The sequence below is a fragment of the Entelurus aequoreus genome, linkage group LG01 (genome assembly GCF_033978785.1).
Source record: "Entelurus aequoreus isolate RoL-2023_Sb linkage group LG01, RoL_Eaeq_v1.1, whole genome shotgun sequence".
NCBI classification, from domain to species: Eukaryota; Metazoa; Chordata; class Actinopteri; order Syngnathiformes; family Syngnathidae; genus Entelurus; species Entelurus aequoreus.
Genome location: NC_084731.1, coordinates 24,276,926 through 24,301,160, shown reverse-complemented (window position 1 = coordinate 24,301,160; position 24,235 = coordinate 24,276,926). Strand labels below are relative to the sequence as shown.

The following is a 24,235-nucleotide window of genomic DNA, read 5'->3' as shown; positions in this document are numbered from 1 at the left end:
CCTGGTTTAATGCATCCAGCGGGGCATCACAACAAAATTAGGCATAATAATGTGTTAATTCCACGACTGTATATATCGGTATCGGTTGATACCGGAATCGGTAATTAAGAGTTGAACAATATCGGAATATCGGTTATCGGCAAAAAAGCCATTATCGGACATCTCTAATTCAGACCATGTGACCCCCTGGCCACCATAGCTCTTGTCTGGTCACCAGGCCTGGGTGAGCGAGTGTGTTTATAATGTGCAAGCACATCCTAATATTTGCAATCATGCAGCCTACATGGTTGTACTTTTATCTCCACTGCCGATATAGGCTTTTTATGTAAGGTGTCATTTAGCCAAAAGCACACAACCACCTGACACCCTGTTGACTGACACAATCTATTACAGATTATTGATTTGCTTTGACAACCTGAGTCAACAACCAATGAGGAAGTTTAGAATCCGGTTTCCTGAAAAACAGGTGACACTTGAGCATGTCTAAAGAATCTTTACCGGCAACAAAAAGTCATAAAATCTGGATCCATTCCCAACCCTTCATCATCTAATGACATGCATCCATAAAGGTATAAGTACGTTTTCAAGTGAGACTCCCTGTCCGCTGTGCAGGACGGCTGGTATCTTAATGATGCTGAGGGCGAGAATCTCACTTTGCACTGTTTTTTTTATTTTTAAAAACTGTAAATTCAACTATAAGAGATGGTAGCAGATAGTCAATAATGCTAAGAAGACTGAGGGGAGCCTATTGAATAACATGGTGTCACCTGTTTTCTCCTGTGACAGGATCTGAGACCATGAAGACAGTGTTGTGACGATAACGTCTACATTTCCTTCCTTACATAACAACACACGCAAGCAAAGGCTCTCTCTCTCTCCCTCCACAGTTGGCCTCCAAGTGTATTCTCCAGCCTGTGTGCCCATGTGCATGTGCCGATGGTGGGTGCAGATAAGTGGAAAAGTTATTTGTTGAGTGCTTTTATGGCATGTTGTGTGTGCAGCATGTTTGCTAATGTTACACCTCTGGTTTCACAGTAGGCTGCTTTTTGCTACACTGCGTGGCCACCTGGGAGTTGTAAGCATGTGCACAAAAACGTTCCTTTAATGTTGCTGATCAAGTCACGCTTTACAAATTGAGGAAATGCAGTACATAACCTTTTACAAGCTTTGATAGACTATAAGAATATGGATGTGTTTTCTGGCAAACAAAGAAGAATAATATCTCGGTTTTGAATAACTGTGTTCCTATTTTACATGTACTGTCTCGGTTATTGTATCGGCAAACATTACGCGTTACAAATTAGTCTGTTTTCTGCATGTAATTATGTAATTGTTGGTGTTTGTTTGTCAGTTATATATAGGGCTGTCAAAAATAACGAGTTAACTCGTGAATAATCACAAGAATGATCGCACTGATCATGTATACACTGAGATTAATCACACAATTCATGTTTACATCATACATGCTGCTTTACTTTAACACGCAAATGGTTACCGTATTTTTCTGGCTATAAGTCACAGTTTTTTTTCATAGTTTGGCCGGGGGTGCGACTTATGTGTGAAATTATTAACACATTACTGTAAAATATCAAATAATATTATTTAGCTTATTCACGTAAGAGACTAGACCAGGGGTCGGCAACCCGCGGCTCTTTAGCGCCGCCCTGGTGGCTCTATGCAGCTTTTTCAAAAATGTATGAAAAATGGAAAAAGATGAGGGGAAAAAAATAAATTTTTCGTTTTAATATGGTTTCTGTAGGAGGACAAACATGACACAAACCTCCCTAATTGTTATAAAGCACACTGTTTGTATTAAACATGCTTCACTGATTCGAGTATTTGGCGAGCGCCGTTTTGTCCTACTAATTTTGTTGTCCTTGAACTCACGGTAGTTTGTTTACATGTATAACTTTCTCCGACTTTCTAGGACGTGTTTTTTGCCACTTCTTTTTCTGTCTCATTTTGTCCACCAAACTTTTAACGTTGTGCATGAATGCACAAAGGTGAGTTTTGTTGATGTTATTGACTTGTGTGGAGTGCTAATCAGACATATTTGGTCTCTGCATGACTGCAAGCTAATCGATGCTAACATGCTATTTAGGCTAGCTATATGTACATATTGCATCATTATGCCTCATTTGTAGGTATATTTGAGCTCATTTAGTTTCCTTTAAGTCATCTTAATTCAATGCATATCTCATGACACACTATCTGTATGTAATATTTTTTGCGGCTCCAGACAGATTTGTTTTTGTATTTTTGGTCCAAAATGGCTCTTTCAACATTTTGGGTTGCCGACCCCTGGACTAGGCGTATAAGATTTCATGGGATTTAGCGATTAGGAGTGACAGATTGTTTGGTAAACGTATAGCATGTTCTATATGTTATAGTTATTTGAATGACTCTTACCATAATATGTTACGTTAACATACCAGGCACGTTATCAGTTGGTTATTTATGCCTCATATAACATACACTTATTCAGCCTGTTGTTCACTATTGTTTATTTATTTTAAATTGCCTTTCAAATGTCTATTCTTGATGTTGGGTTTTATCAAATAAATTTCCCCCAAAAATGCGACTCATACTCCAGTGCGACTTATATGTTTTTTTCCTTCTTTATTATGCATTTTCGGGCGGTGCGACTTATACTCCGGAGGGACTTATACTCGGAAAAATACGGTACTTGTTGTGGGGCAGACTGGCTCGTACATGCACACGCACCCACCGCTGTTGCTATTTCTAATACAAATTTGCGTATAGATCGATTGCGTTCATCATGTCTTCGCAGATAGGTGGAAACTTATTGTGTTCGGGCCAAAGTTTTGTTTGTGTAAGGTGGGTTTTTGTTACCTGCTGACACTTCAACCTTCGTCAGAGCTGTTGTAGCTTCCTTATGTGATGTGTCTAAAAACATACTTCCAGTACAACACAGTGATGAATAGACAGAAGGAAGGTTTCTGCTTCTTCTGCTGTTTGTTTTTGTGTTCTGGTGAACTTTGCCGCCGTTTCCTTCTCACATTCGCATTTGTATTCTTTTTTGCGGGTGTTGAAGGTTCGTTTTGACTCTCCGATATTTGTTTTATTGCATGATCAGCACGGGATTTTGGCGATGACGTCACATTTCATATTGTGTGTCGTCGTATCTTTTGGGTGTACAAGTTGTTTTATTGCTGTGTGTATTAGAAATTATTTCAAGGTGCGTTATATGGGTTATGTTATTCCTCTGATGTATGATAGTGTTGTCGTATCTAATTCTTGTGTCGGTTTCTTGTTTTTGTTTCGCTTTTCTGCATCTCTTCTTCTTTTCCTTTCTGTACGGCCCATCTTAGATACTGGCAGCATGTGAGAGCATGTTGGATGTATTTTTCTTCCTCCTGTCTGTTTCAGTCAACCGTTATGACGCTAGTCTGGTTGTAAAGGGTTCTGACTACCGAGAATTTGTGTGCTGTGGGATGATCTGATGTCTAGAGAAGGTACTGGTCGTTGTGTGTGGGTTTTCTGTATACTGTGGTTTGAATGTTGCCATCTTCTTTGTGGTGTAAGTTTAGTCTAAAAATGCTATTGTCCGGTTTATTTCATCTTCATGTGTAAATTACCAGTGCTGTCTATTGTGTTCAAGTGATCTGCAAGCACTTGTGTGTGTCCAGCTTTTATTTCTAATATGTTGTCTACATAAAGCTTCCAAAGAGTTGGTTTGTATTGCGCAGTTGCAGTTTGAATGGCTTTTCTCTTCAAGTCCTCCATGAAGAAATTGCTCATGACAGCAGATAGTGGATCTCCCATGGCAAAACCTTCCGTCTATTCATCACTGTTTTGTACTAGCAGTATGTTTTTAGACACGTCACATCAGGAAGCTACAACAGCTCTGACGAAGGCTGAAGTGTCAGCCAATACTGTCAGCAGGTGACAAAAACCTGTCTTACACAAAAGACTGTCTGAACACAAGATTTTTGCACCTAAAGTAGCGTGTAGTTCTAACTTATATCTGTCAGTAGACCCCAAATGGAAGTACTAAAAACTACATCATGGTTGGCGGGGAGAAGACAAAGTCGAAGTGGAGGCACGTAAATAAGATAGCCCACAAAACGGCGCATCCTGAAAAGACGGCCAGAAAGCGGCTTGAAGATGGTCTGTAAAAAATAATCGATTCCAAAATTCTGACCAAAGAACCACCAATTCATGTTATTTAGACCAAAAGGAAGTGTTTTAAATTTAGCACAACATCATAATATGACCCTTTAAATTATGCAAGCAGGTAATTTACTGTGATTAATCACTATTTAAAAGTGTGATCGGTCTGATTGGAAAAATAATAATTTCACAGCACCAATTATATGGTTATTTAGCAACATAACTCAAAAATAGGCCGATTCTGTGTTGGCTTTGCAATTAAGGTGGCAACTTGTCCAGGGTGTACTCTGCCTTTTGCTCGAATGCAGTTGGGATAGGCTCTAGTCACCCAAGCGACCCCGAGAGGTACAAGTGGTAGAAAATGGATAGATGGATGGGTTAAACAAGTAATTAGATTTTGGGGATGAGCCGAATGACTGATGATTTTTTTTAAAGATGCTTTATTATTAGGGGATAGGGCCTGGCGAGGTCTGCACTCTCAAAGTGCTTTTCTGGCTCTAAATAAAATGTGTTTTGTGTTAAAATTTTTGGTATTCTAGAACGAAAAAACAGGGCTCACATTATCTCTTATAAGGAACATTTCCTCGTTTCGGTATGATTTAGTCTTCGCCTGACCTTTTGGAAAGGGTTGCAGTGGCCCATTGGTAATTAACAGTGGTGAATGTTAAAATTGGGCTTTTTTGGGTGTTGCAAGCATGAATTAAAACAATTTCAATAGGCGAAACTGAGACGAGTGTTTTGAGTTAAGAGCTCCGTCATGGTACTAATTAAGCTTGTAAGTTGAGATACTGCTGTACTTACAAAAACCGAGGTGACAGTGTAACTAGATTAGCCAACTACTGTAAGTGAGATTGGATACCAACTCATGGAAGACCAGACTGATACTCTGTTAAAAGCTGCAAAGGTTGTAAGCTGAAAATGACAAATGGAGTGCACAATTGCAGTTGTTATTAAGTATTAATGTTGGGTTTGCAAAGTTCCCGCAGACATGTCTAATTGACATAAGGTAGCGGGATAATAATTTGTGGACAGAAGTTTACATATTCTTATTATGAGTATGAATGTGATATTAATACTGGGCTTTCAACGATTTATTTTATTGTAGTCTTATTTTCAGGAACAAATAGTTAAACTTTAAAGGATTTTAAAAACAACAAAAACAGTATAAATGAACTTTACGTAAACATATGACCACAACTGTAAATATAGGGAAATTTTGTGCCCCGTGCAAGCGACCCCTCAGGCAAGAGCTCACTTCTACACAGTCAGGCAGCCTCATATCTTTGAATATGCAATGACGCATCTTCATGTTGCTTTATCAAGTCCAGCTAGTCCAGGATTCTGCATGTGACCCAGGGCAATCTCATCACATAATATTCTCTTTGGTCTTTATTTTCCACGCGAAATGTGTTGTCATGGCTGTGAGCCTGGACTATTCCAAAAGCAAATAAACAGCCTCCTTGGAGAACTCAATAGGCATGTTTTGGTCTTGTTTTTCATTTGGACAACAAGAAGCCTTCTGTCCTAAAAAACGGGGCAAGGCAACTTATGTAAGACAGGGAAATGTGATGCATCTGCTGATGTGTTGCAAATTCACTCCGGACTAAACACGATCTTTCTACAAAGCTCACTTGTCCCCGCACTATAGCTAATAATGACTTATGTCAAACAATGACAACCTACTACATTTACAAAAAGCTAACAAGAAAAATGGAAACTCATAAGCCAAAGTTATTCCTGTATCATCTAAAACTAAAATATTAGTAGTGGTCGATTTATGTGAAGATGTATTTGATAAGCCATTACCGATTTATGTCTTAATACTGATCACAAAAACGATCCCGTCTGACTGACCCTATTTATTTTTGAGAAGCTGCTAATTATCGCCATACACAGTGTGTGGCCACATTGTGTATGGCCGCTCCCCTAAATTATTAATAATAACCAGCATTTTCTAGTTTCTTAAAGTACCTGTATCAATATCCCGTAACACACTGAGAGCAAGCCAGGAGCAGGCATACTAATAGCTAAGCAGATTAAAACAACACCAAGAAAAAAGTGCCTAGCAAAGTTTGAGATGGAACCGCGGTAGAGCTAGAATGTAGGCAGCTATTAACAGAAAATTAATAAGTAGGTTCAAAAGAGTCTATAGAGAGGATAATATAACAAGTTAACAGTCAGTACACGACACGTTTAGAGGAGGACCAATCAATTAATATATTAGTGGTGTAAATACCAGAGATAAGATTAGTATATAATCGATAATAAAAGTACCTATAAATATTTTTTTTAATTTTCTCAATAATTTTGTTGTCATTTTTGTTATTGTTTACAAACTTAGTGAATTATTCCTTGGACACAAGAGAACTTTGAGGGCAAACACCAATGGATTCAAATGAGTTAGAATCAACGTTCCTGCTCACATGCCTAAAACAGCTAGCAGTGTGTGTGTGTGTGTATATGTATATATATATATATATATATATATATATATATATATATATATATATATATATATATATATATAGTCGAGGTTTCTGTAGTTTATCCGTTATGCAGTGCTCAATACCAGGGAAGAGCGGAATATACGTTAGGTCAGGAAATTTAATTGAAGTGAGACACTTCAATACAATCCCCTGAAGAGCAGAGAAACCTGCAAAACAGGCTTGTAGGGATGAAATAACTTTTTTCCTGACCTAACGTGTGTGTATATAATATATATATACATCTATACATATGTACATCTTTAAAAAAAAATGGGCATAGTGTCCCCTAACGCCCAAAGTGGCTGCGCTCATGTTGTTTATACCGATTAACGTTAATTATGCGATGTCTTAAACAGTTGAAAATGTAAGAAAAAAAGTAATCTCGGGGTGTCTATCAATTTATTCGACGAAACAATTACGTTACAATTAGAGATGTCGTGCTTTAAAATGTAATATCGGAAATTATCGGTATCCTTTTTTTAATTATCTGTATCGTTTTTTAATTTTTTTTAATTAAATCAACATAAAAAACAAGATACACTTACAATTAGTGCACCAACCCAAAAAACCTCCCTCCCCCATTTACACTCATTCACACAAAAGGGTTGTTTCCTTCTGTTATTAATATTCTGGTTCCTACATTACATATCAATACAGTCTGGGGATATGATATGATATGATATGATGATTGTGCGTGCTGCTGGTCCACTAATAGTACTAACCTTCAACATCTTAATTTTACTCATTTTCATTAATTACTAGTTTCTATGTAACTGTTTTTATATTGTTTTACTTTCTTTTTTATTCAAGAATTTTTTTTAAATGTATTTATCTTATTTTATTTTATTAATTAAAAAAAAAAAGGACCTTATCTTCACCATACCTGATTGTCCAAATTAGGCATAATAATGTGTTAATTCCACGACTGTATATATCGGTATCGGTTGATATCGGTTTCGGTTGATATCGGTATCGGTAATTAAAGAGTTGGACAATATCAGAATATCAGCAAAAAGCCATTATCGGACATCCCTAGTTACAATTGTCCATTAACAAGTAAAAAGTCCAGGGCGGTCTTGGCATGTTCTTGCCGTCGATGCTAGTCAATCAATTTTTTAGGGCATTACGGCAAGTGACAAGGGCGGTCGTGGCACTTTCCGCGGTTAAATTTGAGCCCTGTGTATGACTTTGCAATACAACTGTGACTGACAGGTGACAACAAGCGGCCACAACAGATAAAACAATGTTTGTCAACACTGTTCAATTGTTGTAACGTCTGTTGAGACGCTTTAGGGAGAACAGGAATTCCATAGATCACTTTATTGAGCAAAACGGTGTATTGTCTTCCGTAACCACACCAAAAACATTTGTAAAAAAACTTCTCTATAGCAAAACTGGTCATTTTCTGCCGTACAAAACCAACTCTTTTGTCATCTGTCATATCAACAGCAGCCGCTGGCTCTCTCTCACGTGCACCAACACACGCACTCATCGCACTTAGCCCCGGATGCGTTTAGGGACACACAAAAAGTCGGACAACTCCAACACGACACATTATTTGTAAATTGCACTATGACTCCTCAATCAGACATACGCTTACGCTACTGTCAATGTTAATTTATGGATATAAATCATGTAATGGTGTTACTAGAAAACAGAAATGCTCATAAAAAGAGGGTTAAAGGAATGTACACTTTATCCCATGCTTACTTTTAATTTTGCAACGTGTGAATGTTTTATGGGGGAACTAAATGTGATCTCTGAAAGAGGTACACATTCTTTCCAAAGCAGGATCCTCACCCAGACATACAATACTAGTCGCTCATGAAAAACAATGTTTTTGTTATTTTCATTGTAAGTGTGCCAAATCACTTATATTAGAAACAAATCTAAAAAATTAGAGGGAACATTTATTGAGAGTATTTATTGATTTTGTTCAGCTTTTATGTATTGACTTTTTTTTGATGAAACAATTGTATGAAATAAGAGGATCAGGAAGTAGTTTAACTAGTGTTTAATATTGTTAAACTGTCAATAGCACTCACCATGAATCAATGGAAAAATGTACAGTTAATACATGTGATCGGTATTGGTATCGGCCAATCTCACTCCTGAAAGATCGGTATGGGAATCGGCAGTATAAAACCCGGATGGTATCATCCCTATTGTAAACGTTTACAACTGCCTCATAAAAAATAAAAAGTCAGGCATCCCTGACAAAATGCATGCCACAGGCAATATTCTGTGGAGCACAGTGACTCTTTGTGCTCTGACCTTAGCGCGCAGGCATAAAGTCAAAAAGATTCATCTGTGCTCAGCAGGGCTTCATGTCAATCCCTCAAGTGGCAGCAGAGCTCTCATTGATCTCCTGGGTCTATCCCGACAACCCCCAAAAGGCTGGGCCTGTCGTTGCCCCTCTTTCCACCAGCGAAGCATGACCCGTTTAAGAATCCGGTTGGAATGTGATGCGGCCCGAGCTCCTGGCGTCACCTCCTTGGGCAGGCAGCAGCTTATGTAACACGAGTCATGTGAGCGCCTTTGTGTACTCACTGGGAAGTCAGACCTTGCCAGGTAATGCTACTATGCAAATAAGAGCCTATTGCGCAACACATCGATTTGTGCAAGACAACACAAAAGAGCACACAAGCGCACGTTCTCTACATCTACTCGCAAAGATGAAAATCCGCAGTTGCATTTACACTCTGACGGGAAGAAGCACTCACTAATGACTGACCTTTCTTACCTCCTGAGGATTAACTCACAACATTTTTCAACAAGCTCAAACGCGTCCAAGTCCTCTCCATGACAAAAAGTGCACACTTTGAAATATATTGTATGTCCATTTAAAGGCCTACTGAAACCCACTACTACCGACCACGCAGTCTGATAGTTTATATATCAATGATGAAATCTTAACATTACAACACATGCCAATACGGCCCGGGTTAATTTATAAAGTGCAGTTTTAAATTTCCCGGGAAACTTCCGGTTTAAAACGTCTATGTATGATGACGTATGCGCGTGACGTCAATCGTTGAAACGGAAGTATTCGGACCCCATTGAATCCAATACAAAAAGCTCTGTTTTCCTCTCAAAATTCCACAGTATTCTGGACATCTGTGTTAGGGAATCTTTTGCAATTTGTTTAATGAACAATGAAGACTGCAAAGAAGAAAGTTGTAGGTGGGATCGGTGTATTAGCGGCGGACTACAGCTACACAACCAGGAGGACTTTGAGATGGATAGCAGACGCGCTAGCCGCCGACCTCACCTTGACTTCCTCCGTCTCCGGGCCGCCGACCGCATCTATGATCGTTGCTCCGTCGATCGCTGGAACCCAGGTGAGCACGGGTGTTGATGAGCAGATGAGGGCTGGCGTAGGTGGATAGCTAATGTTTTTAGCATAGCTCTGTGAGGTCCCGTTGCTAAGTTAGCTTCAATGGCGTCGTTAGCAACAGCATTGTTAAAATTCGCCAGCCTGGAAAGCATTAACCGTGTAGTTACATGTCCAGTGTTTAATAGTATTGTTGATTTTCTGTCTATCCTTCCAGTCAGGGGGTTATTTATTTTGTTTCTATCTGCATTTAAGCCCGATGTGCTATCACGTTAGCTCCATAGCTAAAGAGCTTCGCCGATGTATTGCCGTGGAGATAAAAGTCACTGTGAATGTCCATTTCGCGTTCTCGACTCTCACTTTCAAGAGGATATAGTATCCGAGGTGGTTTAAAATACAAATCCGTGATCCACAATAGAAAAAGGAGAAAGTGTGGAATCCAATGAACCCTTGTACCTAAGTTACGGTCAGAGCGAGGAAAGATACGTCCTGCACTGCACGCTAGTCCTTCACTCTCACGTTCCTCATCCACAAATCTTTCATCCTCGCTCAAATTAATGGGGTAATCGTCGCTTTCTCTGTCCGAATCGCTCTCGCTGCATCGTAAAAAATGGGGAAATGTGAGGAGCCTTTCAACCTGTGACGTCACGCTACTTCCGGTACAGGCAAGGCTTTTTTTTATCAGCGACCAAAAGTTGCGAACTTTATCGTCGATGTTCTCTACTAAATCCTTTCAGCAAAAATATGGCAATATCGCGAAATGATCAAGTATGACACATAGAATGGATCTGCCTATACCCGTTTAAATAAAAAAAATTCATTTCAGTAGGCCTTTACAAGAGGTCGCTTGATTTTTTCTCAGTGATTGACAGTGTTGATGTTGCAGGGCAATAACTAGAATTCTTGACACTACAGTTCAAAACTTGTAGATAACATCTACTTGTTGACATTCTGCATGCTTCTCTGGAGAACACACTTAGAAACCCCATCGTAACTACAGGCTGGGATGTGCAAGTGCTGAACCTCACTCATGCTTCCTATAAGCCGTCCCACAAAACCCAGTAACCTCTGCTCACCTGGATGACCGTGTTCCCGCCCTCCAACAGTGCGATGGCAAGCAGAATGCTCTCTTGGAAGATCCGATCGCTGGTAGCATTCATGATGAGGTCAATAACCAGATCGGAAGCCCCCTCTTTATCCAGGTGGCATTGGACCTCCGCCAAACTCAGTTCTCCTCGACCGCCAACCCCGGAACTGACAACTGCCGTCACACACGCACACGGATAATCAGTTAGACTGATTGGATACAATTGACAAAACATACATAATGTACATGGCAAGGCAAGGCAATTCAAAGTGCTTCACAGATGCTTGAAAATACAAGAAGGCAAATCAAATCGAAAATAAAAAATAAAATCATCATGCTATTAATAATTCAATTGATATCAAAACATGTAAATAAAATACTTTCAGCTGTCATTTGCACGATTAAATAAAAGTGTTTTGAGCCTGGATTTGAACATTACCAACATTGAGGCCTGTCTAACATCATCTAGACCAGTGGTTCTCAAATGGGGGTACGCGTACCCCTGGGGGTACTTGAAGGTATGCCAAGGGGTACGTGAGATTTTTTTTAAATATTCTAAAAATAGCAACAATTCAAAAATCCTTTATAAATATATTTATTGAATAATACTTCAACAAAATATGAATGTAAGTTCATAAACTGATCATCAAATCAAGTAGGCTATTCCATTCATTACCATAAACCCAGAGTTTCCCTCATGCCATGATGGTTTGACCCTCACTAAAATGTCTGTCAAAAAGAACTGTGATAAGAAATGCAACAATGCAATATTCAGTGTTGACAGCTAGATTTTTTGTGGACATGTTCCATAAATATTGATGTTAAAGAATTATTTTTTTGTGAAGAAATGTTTAGAATTAAGTTCATGAATCCAGATGGATCTCTATTACAATCCCCAAAGAGGGCACTTTAAGTTGATGATTACTTCTATGTGTAGAAATCTTTATTTATAATTGAATCACTTGTTTATTTTTGAACAAGTTTTTATTTATTTTTATATATTTTTTTCCAAATAGTTCAAGAAAGACCACTACAAATCAGCAATATTTTGCACTGTTATACAATTTAATAAATCCGAAACTGATGACATAGTGCTGTATTTTACTTCTTTATCTCTTTTTTTCAACCAAAAATGCTTTGCTCTGATTAGGGGGTACTTGAATTAAAAAAATGTTCACAGGGGGTACATCACTGAAAAAAGGTTGAGAACCACTGATCTAGACAACAATTCTAGATTTTAGAAGCATAAAACTGGAACGCAGCCTCACCATGTTTAGTCCTGACTCTTGACACCAGCAGAAGACCACTCCCTGAGGTTCTCGGAGCCCGACATGGTTTACATGGTTCTAACATGTCAGAGATGTATTTCGGCACGAGACTTGTACATAAGCAGAGGTGTTTTAAAGTCTATTCTCTGAGCAACAGGAAACCAGTGCAGCGACCTAAGTACTGGACTAACGTGGTCCTTTTTCCTGGTTCTAGTCAGGACTCGAGCAATAGCATTCTGAATGCACAGCTGCTGCTGCTTTACAGCTGGTTTAGAGAGCCAAGTGAGAAGGCCTTTACAGTAGTCTAACCTGTTGCAGACAAAGGCATGGATTATTCTTTCCAAGTCTGCTTCAGCCACTGTTTATTTGATTTTGGCAATGTTTTTTAGGTGGTAAAGAACTGCTGATGTTATCGATTTATTGTGTCTGCTAAAGTTCAAGTCTGAATCCATTATTACCAATAGATTTGTAACCTGATTATTAGGTTTCTGGGAGAGGGTTTAATGGTGAACAGTAATAGTCTTTGCTTCTGTGGGCCACAGACAATGATTTCAGTTTAGCTGAAGAAAACGGTTTTACATCCATACACTGATTTGTTCGATCAATCATTTAGTCAAAGTTTACTTGTATAGCCCTTAATCACAAATGTCTCAAAGGGCTGCACAAGCCACAATGACATCCTCTGCTCAGATCCTACATCAGGGAAAGGGTGACCGGTGCAATGGATGCCGAGTGGATATGCTTAATAAGATGAGAGTCCAGTCCATAGTGGGGCCAGCAAGGGATCCTCTTGCATGTAGACAAGTAACGTCACCGAGACGTCACCGACTGATGCATAAGGAGTGGTCCACCCCCGAGTCCTGACTTCATAATGTGAAAGACCAGTCCATTGGGAGGCCAACAGGGGATCACCTTGAATGGAGACAAGTCAGCAGCGCAGAGATGTCACCAACTGATGCACAGAAGAGTGGTCAACCCAGAGTCCCGACTTGGAACAGCTAGCGCTTCCTCCGTGGAGGCTGATTAGTGGTCACCTGATAACCTCTCCACGCAGGAGAGGGAGGCAGAGCAGAAAAGAGAGACGGCAGATCAACTGGTCTAAAAAGGGGTATATTTAACGGCTAGAGTATACAAATTAGTTTTATTTTGCTGCAGTGACAAAGTGAATCAAAAGGCCGCAGTTGACCTGCCGTCAGTGACACATAGATCTGAGTGTCATTTGTATACCTGTGGTAGGACACATTGTAGCTGCGTATCAGCTGACCTAGTGGCAGCATGTACAAGTTGAACAATAGGGGTTCATTAATTGACCCATGAGGAACCCCACAGGTCATAGTCATTTGGTCAGAGACACATTTTACCAAATTCAACAGAGTACTTCCTGTGATCGAGGCAGGATTTGAACAAGTTAAGAGCAGTACCAGATATTCCTATCCAGTTTTTGAACCTCTGTAATAAGAGACCATGGTCAACTGTATAAAAAGCAGCGATCTGGTCTAGCAGAACTAAGTTTGACTTTTTGCTTCAGTCTGTGTTCAGGCGGATGTCATTTGTCACCTTGAACAGAGCTGTCTCAGTGCTGTGGGTGGGTCTAAAGGCTGAAGTGGCCAAAATAGAGAACATATTATAGAAATAATAAAATAAATAGTGAAAACGACCATTAATTTCTTTATCAAAACAACAATGACAAACTAAAACATAACATTTTCTTATCTCACAATCTGGCATGACAAACTATTCTACTCAAACACAATATCTTAAAAATTCAAACGGCCAAATGTGTAATGTGTAAACCACAATGTAATAATGAGTTCTATTTGCTAAAGTGTACTTATGGGTCTCGTGAGATATAAAAGGAGGCCTAGGATACATTTTGATTATTACAGACATGATGCAGCATAACAATGAGTGACTTTAATCCACAGAGGTATGCTGGCAAGCAGTGCTGATATAATAGCGCCCAGAAGAGCCATCACTGGCTGGACGGGCAACTGAATCAACAACACAGCCCTTTCTAGACAGAGCTTGGTGCTGTGGTCGCCTGGCAACAACACACACTAGGCTATGCAGAGGGAGACCAGTCGGTCGGCTCTCAACAAAACCAGGGCATCCATGACCTCAAAAGAGTTCAAAGATCTTGTTTGTCTCTTTACATAGCTGCGATTGAGTTGAACCATGAGTCAAATCCCTGATGAGACACAGAGCTATGAGTTGGAATAAAGTTAGTAATGCATTTTATCAGAGTATATCGATCATGATCAAGTTAGGAAAATACCAACCTCTGTTTTTGGACGCCCCACTTTTGGTATGATTCGGTTTGCGACAAAAATTGCCCGTCTTGGTTATTGTACAGTGCATAACAAACTAGTCTCCATGTAATTACACAGAATCAAGTACTCACAAAATGAATCTCACGCGTCGGCCCACACCGTAAACAGGAACAAACTCAAAGCAGAGATGGTCAACGAAAAGTACACACTGAATAGCAAGGCTAGCCTCAAAGCCTCGAAGGAAGGTCTCCCGAAAAGATCTTAGCCATCCCATTATTTTGAGCGCACATGCTCCTTAACCGCAGATGATTACCTGAAAGACGTGGGTCAGTGATCAGGTCAATGCATAAGCCAGTAAAAAGACAAGAGTGGACAGCTTATTAGTGATTCCCACAGCCCAAAAAAAAGTCTGCAGGCTCTAGAGTTTTCTATTTGGGCTCCATCACTCTGGAATGCCTTACCAGACACAGTTACAAATTCTACCTCAGTAGAAGCATTTACTGTAAGTCCCACCTCAAAACTCATCTGTATACTCTAGCTTTTAAAATAGACTGTTTTAAAACAGTTGACCTGTCTCTTCCTTGCCTCCCTCTCCTGCATGGAGAGGTTACTAGGTGGCCACGGATAATCCCTAGAGAGGTGCCAGTCGGAAGAAGGCGCCAGCTCTTCCAAGTCCTGACCCGGAGTGGACCACTCCTCTGTGCATCAGTTGGTGACGTCTCTGCATTGCCTACTTGTGTACATGCAAGACTATCCCCCTGCAAACCTATACATGGCCTTCCAATGGACTGGACTCTCACATTACCAATAAGTCTTGACTTGGGGTGGATCGTTCTTCAGAGGTGACCTCTCTGCGTTGCAGACTTGCGTACATGCAAGAAAATCCCCATACAACCTTCTGCTAATCTTCCATTGGACTGGACTATCACATTATCATCAATAATTCAATAACTGTACCCACTTGGCATCCGGTCACCCAGCAGGAGGTCCCCACATCTGTGACCCTTTTCCAAGGTTTCTGCTTTTTCCCCATTTCCGGTTTTCAGTTTTTCCTTGCCCGGATGTGGGTTAAGATTAGAGGACGTCAGTGTGGTTTGTGCAGCCCTTTGAGGCAATTGTGATTAAGGCTTATATAAATAAACTCTGGTTGATTGAGACTCTGACCATATATTGCAGCAATCAATGATCTTATCCTGAAAAACAATCAATATCTAAAGGCAAAACAGGGGCAGCTGGTAGCAAGAACACTACTTGCACAACAATTGCGTTTATCATGTTGTCTTAATAAATAGGTTCAAGATTTTTTGAGCAAGAGGTGTCTCTTACTTGCTGACAGTTTCGGCTGACACTTCACACTACCATACATCAGAGGATTAAGAGAATTCAAACGAAGCACTATGAAGACATTTCAAATAAACAGCAGTAAAACCATACAATAATCCAAAACAACTTGTACACCCAAAAGATACAATAAGACAGGACAAAAAATGTGATGTCGTCTACGAAAACCTGTGCAAATCATGCGGTAAATTATTGGAGAGGACAAACTATCAGCACTTGAAAAAAGAAAACCAAAACACCCCCCCCCGCAAAGTCACAAAGTTTACCAGAACACAAAAACAAAAGGCAGAACAAGAAAACAGAGTATCAGCCATAACAGACCATTGCAAATGGAACAATCCCATCATGGACTTGGAACAAGGGAAAAGCAATAATAAATACAAGAGATTGATCAAGACGACAACGAAAATCAGGAGGCGAGGGGCTAGCACTATCAACAGGGAGGAGGGGGCATGCATGCTTCCAACCACCTGGGACACTTTCCTTTATTGGTGACGCCAGGGCGGAGAACAGATATGGTTGGATCAGGGAACTTTCAAAATAAAGTTTCTTGGCCCAGTCAGCTGTTTTTAAGACACGTCACACCAGGGAGCTACAACTGCTCTGACAAAGGCTGACGTGTCAGTCGAAACTGTCAGCAGGGAAGAGATACCTCTAACTCAAAAATCTGTCTTCACAGGAGGATCTTGAACCAAGCAACTATTCAGTTCATGGACGACATCGAATTGACTAGTACCAGCGACAATGTTATCAACTGTGATCATCGCGAATATTCAAAATTCAAAAGCGTGATTAATCTGATTTTAAAAAAGTTATTGGTCTGGCAGCTCTAGTCCTGACATAAACATATATTTACAGTAGGTCTTTGTTAACTATAGTTGCCCTGAAGCTAGAATAGAGTTGGTTTTCGAGTGAAGCACACGTTTAATATTTTTTGTTTTTAATAATAACACCATAACTGAATCTGTTCTTAATGTTGTGTTGCAGGCTATAAAGTTACAAGTCACTGACTGTGCCCGGGTCTTATCCAAAGCCCATTCACAGATAGAATAATACAGACTCAAAAAAATGGCCCTGAGGGATCAACATAATGCATAAAAAGCGCATAAAAAGACTTTTTCTAAGAATTTCTTAAAGGCCAACTGAAATGAATTTTTTTTTATTTAAACGGGGATAGCAGATCCATTCTATGTGTCATACTTGATCATTTCGCGATATTGCCATATTTTTGCTGAAAGGATTTAGTAGAGAACATCGACGATAAAGTTCGCAACTTTTGGTCGCTGATAAAAAAAGCCTTGCCTGTACCGGAAGTAGCGTGACGTCAAAGGTTGAAAGGCTCCTCACATTTCCCCATTGTTTTCAATGCAGCGAGAGCGATTCGGACCGAGAAAGTGACGATTACCCCATTAATTTGAGCCAGGATGAAAGATTCGTGGATGAGGAACGTGAGAGTGAAGGACTAGAGTGCAGTGCAGGACGCATCTTTTTTCGCTCTGACCGTAACTTAGGTACAAGCTGGCTCATTGGATTCCACACTCTCTCCTTTTTCTATTGTGGATCACGGATTTGTATTTTAAATCACCTCGGATACTATATCCTCTTGAAAATGAGAGTCGAGAACGCGAAATGGATACAGTGACTTTTATCTCCACGACAATACATCGGCGAAACACTTTAGCTACGGAGCTAACGTGATAGCATCGGGCTTAACTGCATATAGAAACAAAAGAAATAAGCCCCTGACTGGAAGGATAGACAGAAAATCAACAATACTATTAGACCATGGACCTGTAAATACACGGTTAATGCTTTCCAGCCTGGTGAAGCTTAACAATGCTGTTGCTAACGACGCTATTGAAGCTAACTTAGCAACGGGACCTCACAGAGCTATGCTAAAAACATTAGCTATCCACCTACGCCAGCCAGCCCTCATCTTCTCATCAACACCCGTGCTCACCTGGGTTCCAGCGATCGACGGTGCGACGAAGGACTTCACCCGATCACAGATGCGGTCGGCGGCTAGCGTCGGATAGCGCGTCTGCTATCCACCTCAAAGTCCTCCTGGTTGTGTTGCTGCAGCCAGCCGCTAATACATCGATCCCACCTACAACTTTCTTCTTTGCAGTCTTCATTGTTCATTAAACAAATTGCAAAAGATTCACCAACACAGATGTCCAGAATACTGTGGAATTTTGAGATGAAAACAGAGCTTTTTGTATCGGATTCAATGGCGTCCGAATACTTCCGTTTTAACGATTGACGTCACGTGCATACGTCATCATACATAGACGTTTTCAACCGGAAGTTTAGCGGGAAATTTAAAACTGCACTTTATAAGTTAACCCGGCCGTATTGGCATGTGTTGCAATGTTAAGATTTCATCATTGATGTATAAACTATCAGACTGTGTGGTCGGTAGTAGTGGGTTTCAGTAGGCCTTTAAACTGTTTTTGTTACTCTCCTTGGTCTTATTTATTTATATTTTATAAAATGGCAATTTGCTGAGCACTCAGGGCAACAGTAACTCACACAATATATTAATACACCCACCAGTAGGAGGTTTCCCCTGGGCTCCAGAAGAAAGTGGAACATTGCTGAAGGGCGTGTGGCTATCTCTCCTTTGACCAGGTTTGACATTCCCATAGTATCGGTTCACCAAAATCTGTCGCAAAGCTTCTCCCTACCAGAAAAAGATGACTTTTGTGTAGTTAACTCTGTTAGGAATCTTGTAAAGACACAAGGATACAGTTAATCCGGAATCACTTTTTCCTCCCTTTTGTTATGTTACAGCCTTAATCCAAAATGGAATTAATCAATTTGTCCTCAAAATTCTACCATAATGACAATGTGAAAAGGTTTTTTAATGTAGTGTTCATCTTTGCCCATTCCTCTTTCCAGCACCTCTCAAGCTCTATCAGGTTGGATGGAAAGCGTTTGTTTTCATCCAGGAGGTCTCGGTACATCAACAAGGTATTGAGCAAATGCTGTGAATACTTATGTACATGTGTATATATTTTTTATTTTTTAATGAATTAGTTAAAAAAAAAAAATCACATTGTCATTATGGGGTTTTGCGTGTAGAATGTTAAGGACAAAAAATGAATTTATTCCATTTTGGAATTAGGCTGTAACATAATGTGGAAAAAGTGGAGCGCTGTGATTACTTTCAAGATGCACTGTATAGTGGTACCTCAACTTAAGAGTACCTCACTCCCTTTCAGGCAAAACTGGACAATCATGCATTACATACTATACATAACCTTTTGCACTATATTCATTTATATTATTATGTGTTGTCAACTTTGTACTTTTTTTGTTATTATTAGTTTTTATGTCATTGCCTGAAATAAATAAATAAATGAAAATGAAAAATGAACTTAAGAGCGTTTTGACAAAAAAGTCTCTTGGGTAATTGTTAAATTGAATTAAAAAATAAATAAATCATTGAAAATATGACTGAGTGTGTCACCAACTTGGCGAAGCAATTTGAGCATAACATTGTTATTCTGCACCTGTACTGCAGCAAAATGAGTCTGACGCCAGATCAGAATGTTTAAATTAATATTCAAACAAAAATATAGAGAAGCAGCTTACAGGTGACATTGAATATAGTTGTTTGTAGTACATTCTCTTGTATTGTTTTTATACAATATTTGTTATCTAAAAGTTTGATTTTCTTTCCAAAAGGGATGGTACATATCAAATGTGTGCAAGCACAAATGAATTAGTTTTCAATTAATCACAACAAATTAAACTCAAATTGAGGGACTACTGTATATAGCAAAGGTTCCTAAGATTAATGTAAACAGAATTAACATGGTTAACTTTTTTGAAATGTACAATTGTGACCTATGTCAGTGATGGTGAAATGCCACCACACTGATGTATCATGAAAGAAATAGGCGCATTGTCTTGGTGTAAGTCCGTGCATCTACATGGTCCAACAAAGAGGAGAGCCAAAAGGTACATGTCCAGTCTCGTACAGTATCGTATCATAATTCATGAGAAAATGCCAAGCTGTGAAAGCAGTGTGATTGAGTTGTCAGCAGTCCATAAGAGGGAGGCCAGAAACAGACCAAACTAAGTACCTACCCTCTTCTGATCCTCCAGTTGCTTCTGAGGCTGACTGGGATCAAGCTCCTTTAAAGGGTGAGTTGAGTTAGCAGAAAGCAGACAAAGGTTGGAAAGGGTAGGAAGTTGTTAATACAGTGCACATTAGTTGTTTTACTGGCATGCTGGTTATTGGGTGCAAATTACATCATGCAGTTTTAAGGTGGAGTCATGCAGCATAGGGTGGGAATACACTCCTGGAAAAAAATTGTAAGACCGGGGATTCGCTGGTGGGTTCTGACCAAATTGTAAGTACAGCATGAAACAAAAAAGATAGTCTGCCATGTATTGTAAATTCCATTCAAACTCAAACAGGCTGTTCATGAGCTGATAAAATGTTCAAGCCGTAGAGTCGCATGTCAAAATCTCAGCTATAATCATTTTCTGTCGGACATTCACAGCTATGACCTGATAAAAGCAAAAAAAAAAAAACAAGAAGGCAAAAATGTTTTTCTGTCTTTGATTGTTTAAAAGCTCAAGCAAAGTTTGTTGCCGATATTGGACGACGTGGCCTCAATTGGTGGCTGATTATGTGGAGATATTTGAGGGCCTAAAACTGTGCATTCAACAGCACAACACTGCTGATCTCCATCTGTCTGTCTTCACAGACAAGCTCATCAGATCTTCGCGGAGACAACATTTTGTAGTCTACCACTTGACTTTTTTGTCTGATAACACTCAGGATATTTAAAAAAAATGTATAATAATTGTCTTTCTATGTCCAACCACGAATCCCATCACGTTTAAAGAATATAAGCGTTTCTGCCTTTTTACCATCAGAAGGTTATGTCCAGGGGGTGGCTACTTGGTCTGAAGTTCCAAATTGTTTCTAAAAATTTACTTTTAAGAAGTAACATGCAGTATTAGAGTCCAAAATAAAGGCAGCAGCTGTGGAAAGTAACCAGCATGCCTGAGCCGCACACAAGGAAATACTGTAAACATGGATATTAGGAAGTACAGTGGTACCTTGACTTACGACTGCGTTGAGTGTTTTGAGATACAAGCTGTCTCTTGGCGTATTGTTATGCTTTAAGTTGCGAGCATACATTTGCTAGATGGCGTAGCGATTTCCAGAGTGAACCCCGTAAGATCTACTCAAAAGATCTGGGGCCGTATTTATCAAGCTTCTTAGAATTACTCCTAAGAAGTCTGCTAAGAGTTGACTTAAGAGTAAAGAAATTCTTCGCTGAAAGCTGAACTTAAAAGTTAGTTATCAAGCGTCTTACTCACACTTTCAGCGAAGTGTAGGACTGAATCTTAAGTGTCACACTCAGAGCTGAATTACGACATTACTATGTGCCGTAAACGGAATTTTAGGTGACGTCATTTCTGTGTCCATAGAAATGACCAATCACGGAAGGGAATCCCTTGTCTAAGAATAAAGAAATATCTTCGAAATATTTAAGTGGACAATGGGAGTGTATATTTTGACAAACTACAAAATAATACAAAACAAACAAACAATATTGGCAATGAATCAAAAATAAACGTTTCCTTTTCTTTCATTTTTCTTTTCCAATTCAGATATCGAAGCATTGTGATGACCTTTAGTTCTGCTGTGAAAGCTCTGCTGCGTGATGTTGCTGATGAGATGACGCCCCTTATTAAATCTGTGACAAAAATAATACCCGCTCTGTCTAAACCAGACCTGGGCATTCTGCGGCCCGCGGGCCGCATCCGGCCCTTTGTGCGTCCCTGTCCGGCCCGCGTGAGGCCAATTATAAATTACAAAATAAATTTTAAAAAGTATCTATGTCGAGTGTGCAATACAACGGTGCTGCTTTTGTTTTGAAAATCGTTATTTGTATTACTTCCGTGTGGACGTATGCGTGATTGTGAGTGAATGTGAACAACTGCAATTACAAAATAAAGTTGAAAAAACATCTATGTCCTGCGCGCAATACAACTGTGCTGCTTTTATTTTGAAAAGTATTATTTATGGGCGTGTGTCCGTGTGTAACCTGCGAGTGAAGGTGCACAGCGACAAGTGATGCACGGTTTACACCCGAGACGCCAAAAAGAGAAAAGTTGATGAGGAATGCCGTGTTTTCAACAACACATGGACTGCAAAGCAACGTCCCCTCACCTAAGGTGCGTGCCTGCGCAATTGTGCACTGCTCAAGCGTCTGCTGCGCGCAGCAAGTATATATGCCGCGCACCAAATCAAATCCCATCTGAATTATAAACAAAATAAACATATTTATTCTATGGAATTTTGCAATGCAACTTTGAGTGACAGTGACAATAAGCGGCCCTAATGGTGTTCGTCAACACCGTTTACAACACCGTTCAATTGAACACCGTTCAATTATTGTAACGTCTATCGAGATGCTTCGAGGACAGGAATTATATCGATCACTTTATTGAACAAAACTGTTTATATTCGGACATAACCACACCAAAAACATGAGTAAAACAATTCTATCTCGAAAAACTAGTCATTTTCTGCCGTACAAACCAGGCCAAAACCAACTTGTCATCTGTCACCAACACGCATAGCACTAAACCACTGGTGCGTTTATGGCCACACAAAAAGTCGGACAACTCAAACACCACACAAAGTTACACTATGACTCCTCAGTCATACGTGTGCTTATTTTACTGTCATTTATTATTAATGTTAATTTATATATATTAGTCATGGAATGCTGTTACACACACTATGTTGAAGTATTACTATTATTATTATTATTATTATTTATCTTACGGTATATATCAAAAATAATATTGAGCAAAATTTAATTGAAATATTGTCGATGTGGCCCTCCAGCAGTGCTCGGGTAGCTCATGCGGCCCCCGGTAACAATTAATTGCCCACCCCTGGTCTAAACGATACCGTTTGATCAGCTGCTCGTCATCAAACAAAGCCAGGACATCCTTCCGCTCCCTGAACGTTCGCGCACGTCTCCCTCGCCTCAGTGCCATCCCCCGCTGGCAACTCCTAACCACTTAGGACACCTCTGAAGGTCTCTTAAATATCGTGGAGAGTAGGAGTGATTCTTAGACTTAAGAAAGTTGATAAATACCTTTTATTCTTAAGTTTGAGAGTAGGACTAAATTTCGCAAATTCTCAGGACTCAAGTGTAAAATGGCACTGTAAGACGCTTGATAAATACGGCCCCTGGTCTAGCATTAGCTTATAGCTAAAGATCGACAATATATTTTTTCAACCACTAAAACTGAAAAAGTGAGTGTGAAGTAGAGTGCTGAGTGCAGTGTGTCTGCTTTACGGTGGTTGCCATTTAAAAGTTGAGATGTCGTATCATTGAAAAAAGCACCATCTGTTTTGCACATGCTAAAACCCCCATTACTCATCTAGTCCAAGACACAGATGATCTTCAATCCTAAAGTCACTCCTGGTCTTCAGGACAGTGACTTTTTATGGCGATAGTCATTTGATCAGCTGATAAATTGCCTGTTTGAGTTTACATGCATCTGGTGATCTTTTTCTTTATGGTTGACTTACAATTTGATTACAATCCACCAGCACAAAATGTAAATACTTGCAAATAAAACATATCATTTAGGAGTGTATACTGCATGGGTCTTACATCCAGCACATACACCTTTGAAAACACACCAAAAAAGTGTTGAAGAAATAATTGCGCTGCTTATTTCAAGCAGTCAAACGCACATTTTAACTGTAGATAAAACAAAATCCTTAACAACTGAACACATCTGCAATGATGCGACCTGTGACTCCCTTGACATGACAATTAGAGGGACCAAAGCTCATGAATACCTATTGGAGGAGAAAAACAAATACACAGGGCCAACTGACACAAACTCAGCAGGATTGGGGTAGATCTCGTCAAATGCTATGACAGATCATCAACAGAGACCCATATTGGGCCCCGGCCTAATATGGGTCTAAAACACACCTCATTGGGGACTTCTGGCTCCGGCGGGGGTGCCAGCTAAGTGGAAATAAAAGGATGCTGTTAGTCAAGAGTTTGAAGATGGTGGATTAGTGATGGTGCCGCATGGCAGCTGACTTATCCCTAATGGAAACTATTTGACAAAGCAATGCTCTTCAGGAAGCTCCAAGCTTTGAAACAGAACATTTTTGCATGACTTTCAGACGTCAGCATTGTCACAGTCAGTACACGGCACGTAAGAGTAGGGTGGATCGCTCCATAAATTGCTGGTGCCGATTATCAGTATTTGATCGATACTAGAGTGATTGGGTCGATATTTTTATT

At 39.8% G+C, this 24,235-nt stretch overlaps 1 protein-coding gene across 10 annotated transcripts in view; it reads right to left on the bottom strand.

Moving 5' to 3' along the window:
- itpr1b (inositol 1,4,5-trisphosphate receptor, type 1b) overlaps nucleotides 1-24,235 on the bottom strand; it is a 205,407-nt gene that overhangs the window by 81,496 nt on the left and 99,676 nt on the right. For 7 of the 10 annotated variants that reach the window (XM_062046059.1, XM_062046065.1, XM_062046064.1 and 4 more), the window contains 4 exons: nucleotides 23,915-23,950; nucleotides 20,016-20,063; nucleotides 18,474-18,603; nucleotides 11,031-11,215 (listed from right to left, as the gene is read on the bottom strand). In XM_062046059.1, the coding sequence (XP_061902043.1) occupies nucleotides 11,031-11,215; nucleotides 18,474-18,603; nucleotides 20,016-20,063; nucleotides 23,915-23,950 (399 nt within the window). The remainder of the gene's footprint in view (nucleotides 1-11,030; nucleotides 11,216-18,473; nucleotides 18,604-20,015; nucleotides 20,064-23,914; nucleotides 23,951-24,235) is intronic. The other 3 variants (XM_062046069.1, XM_062046070.1, XM_062046072.1) reach the window with 1 other exon arrangement.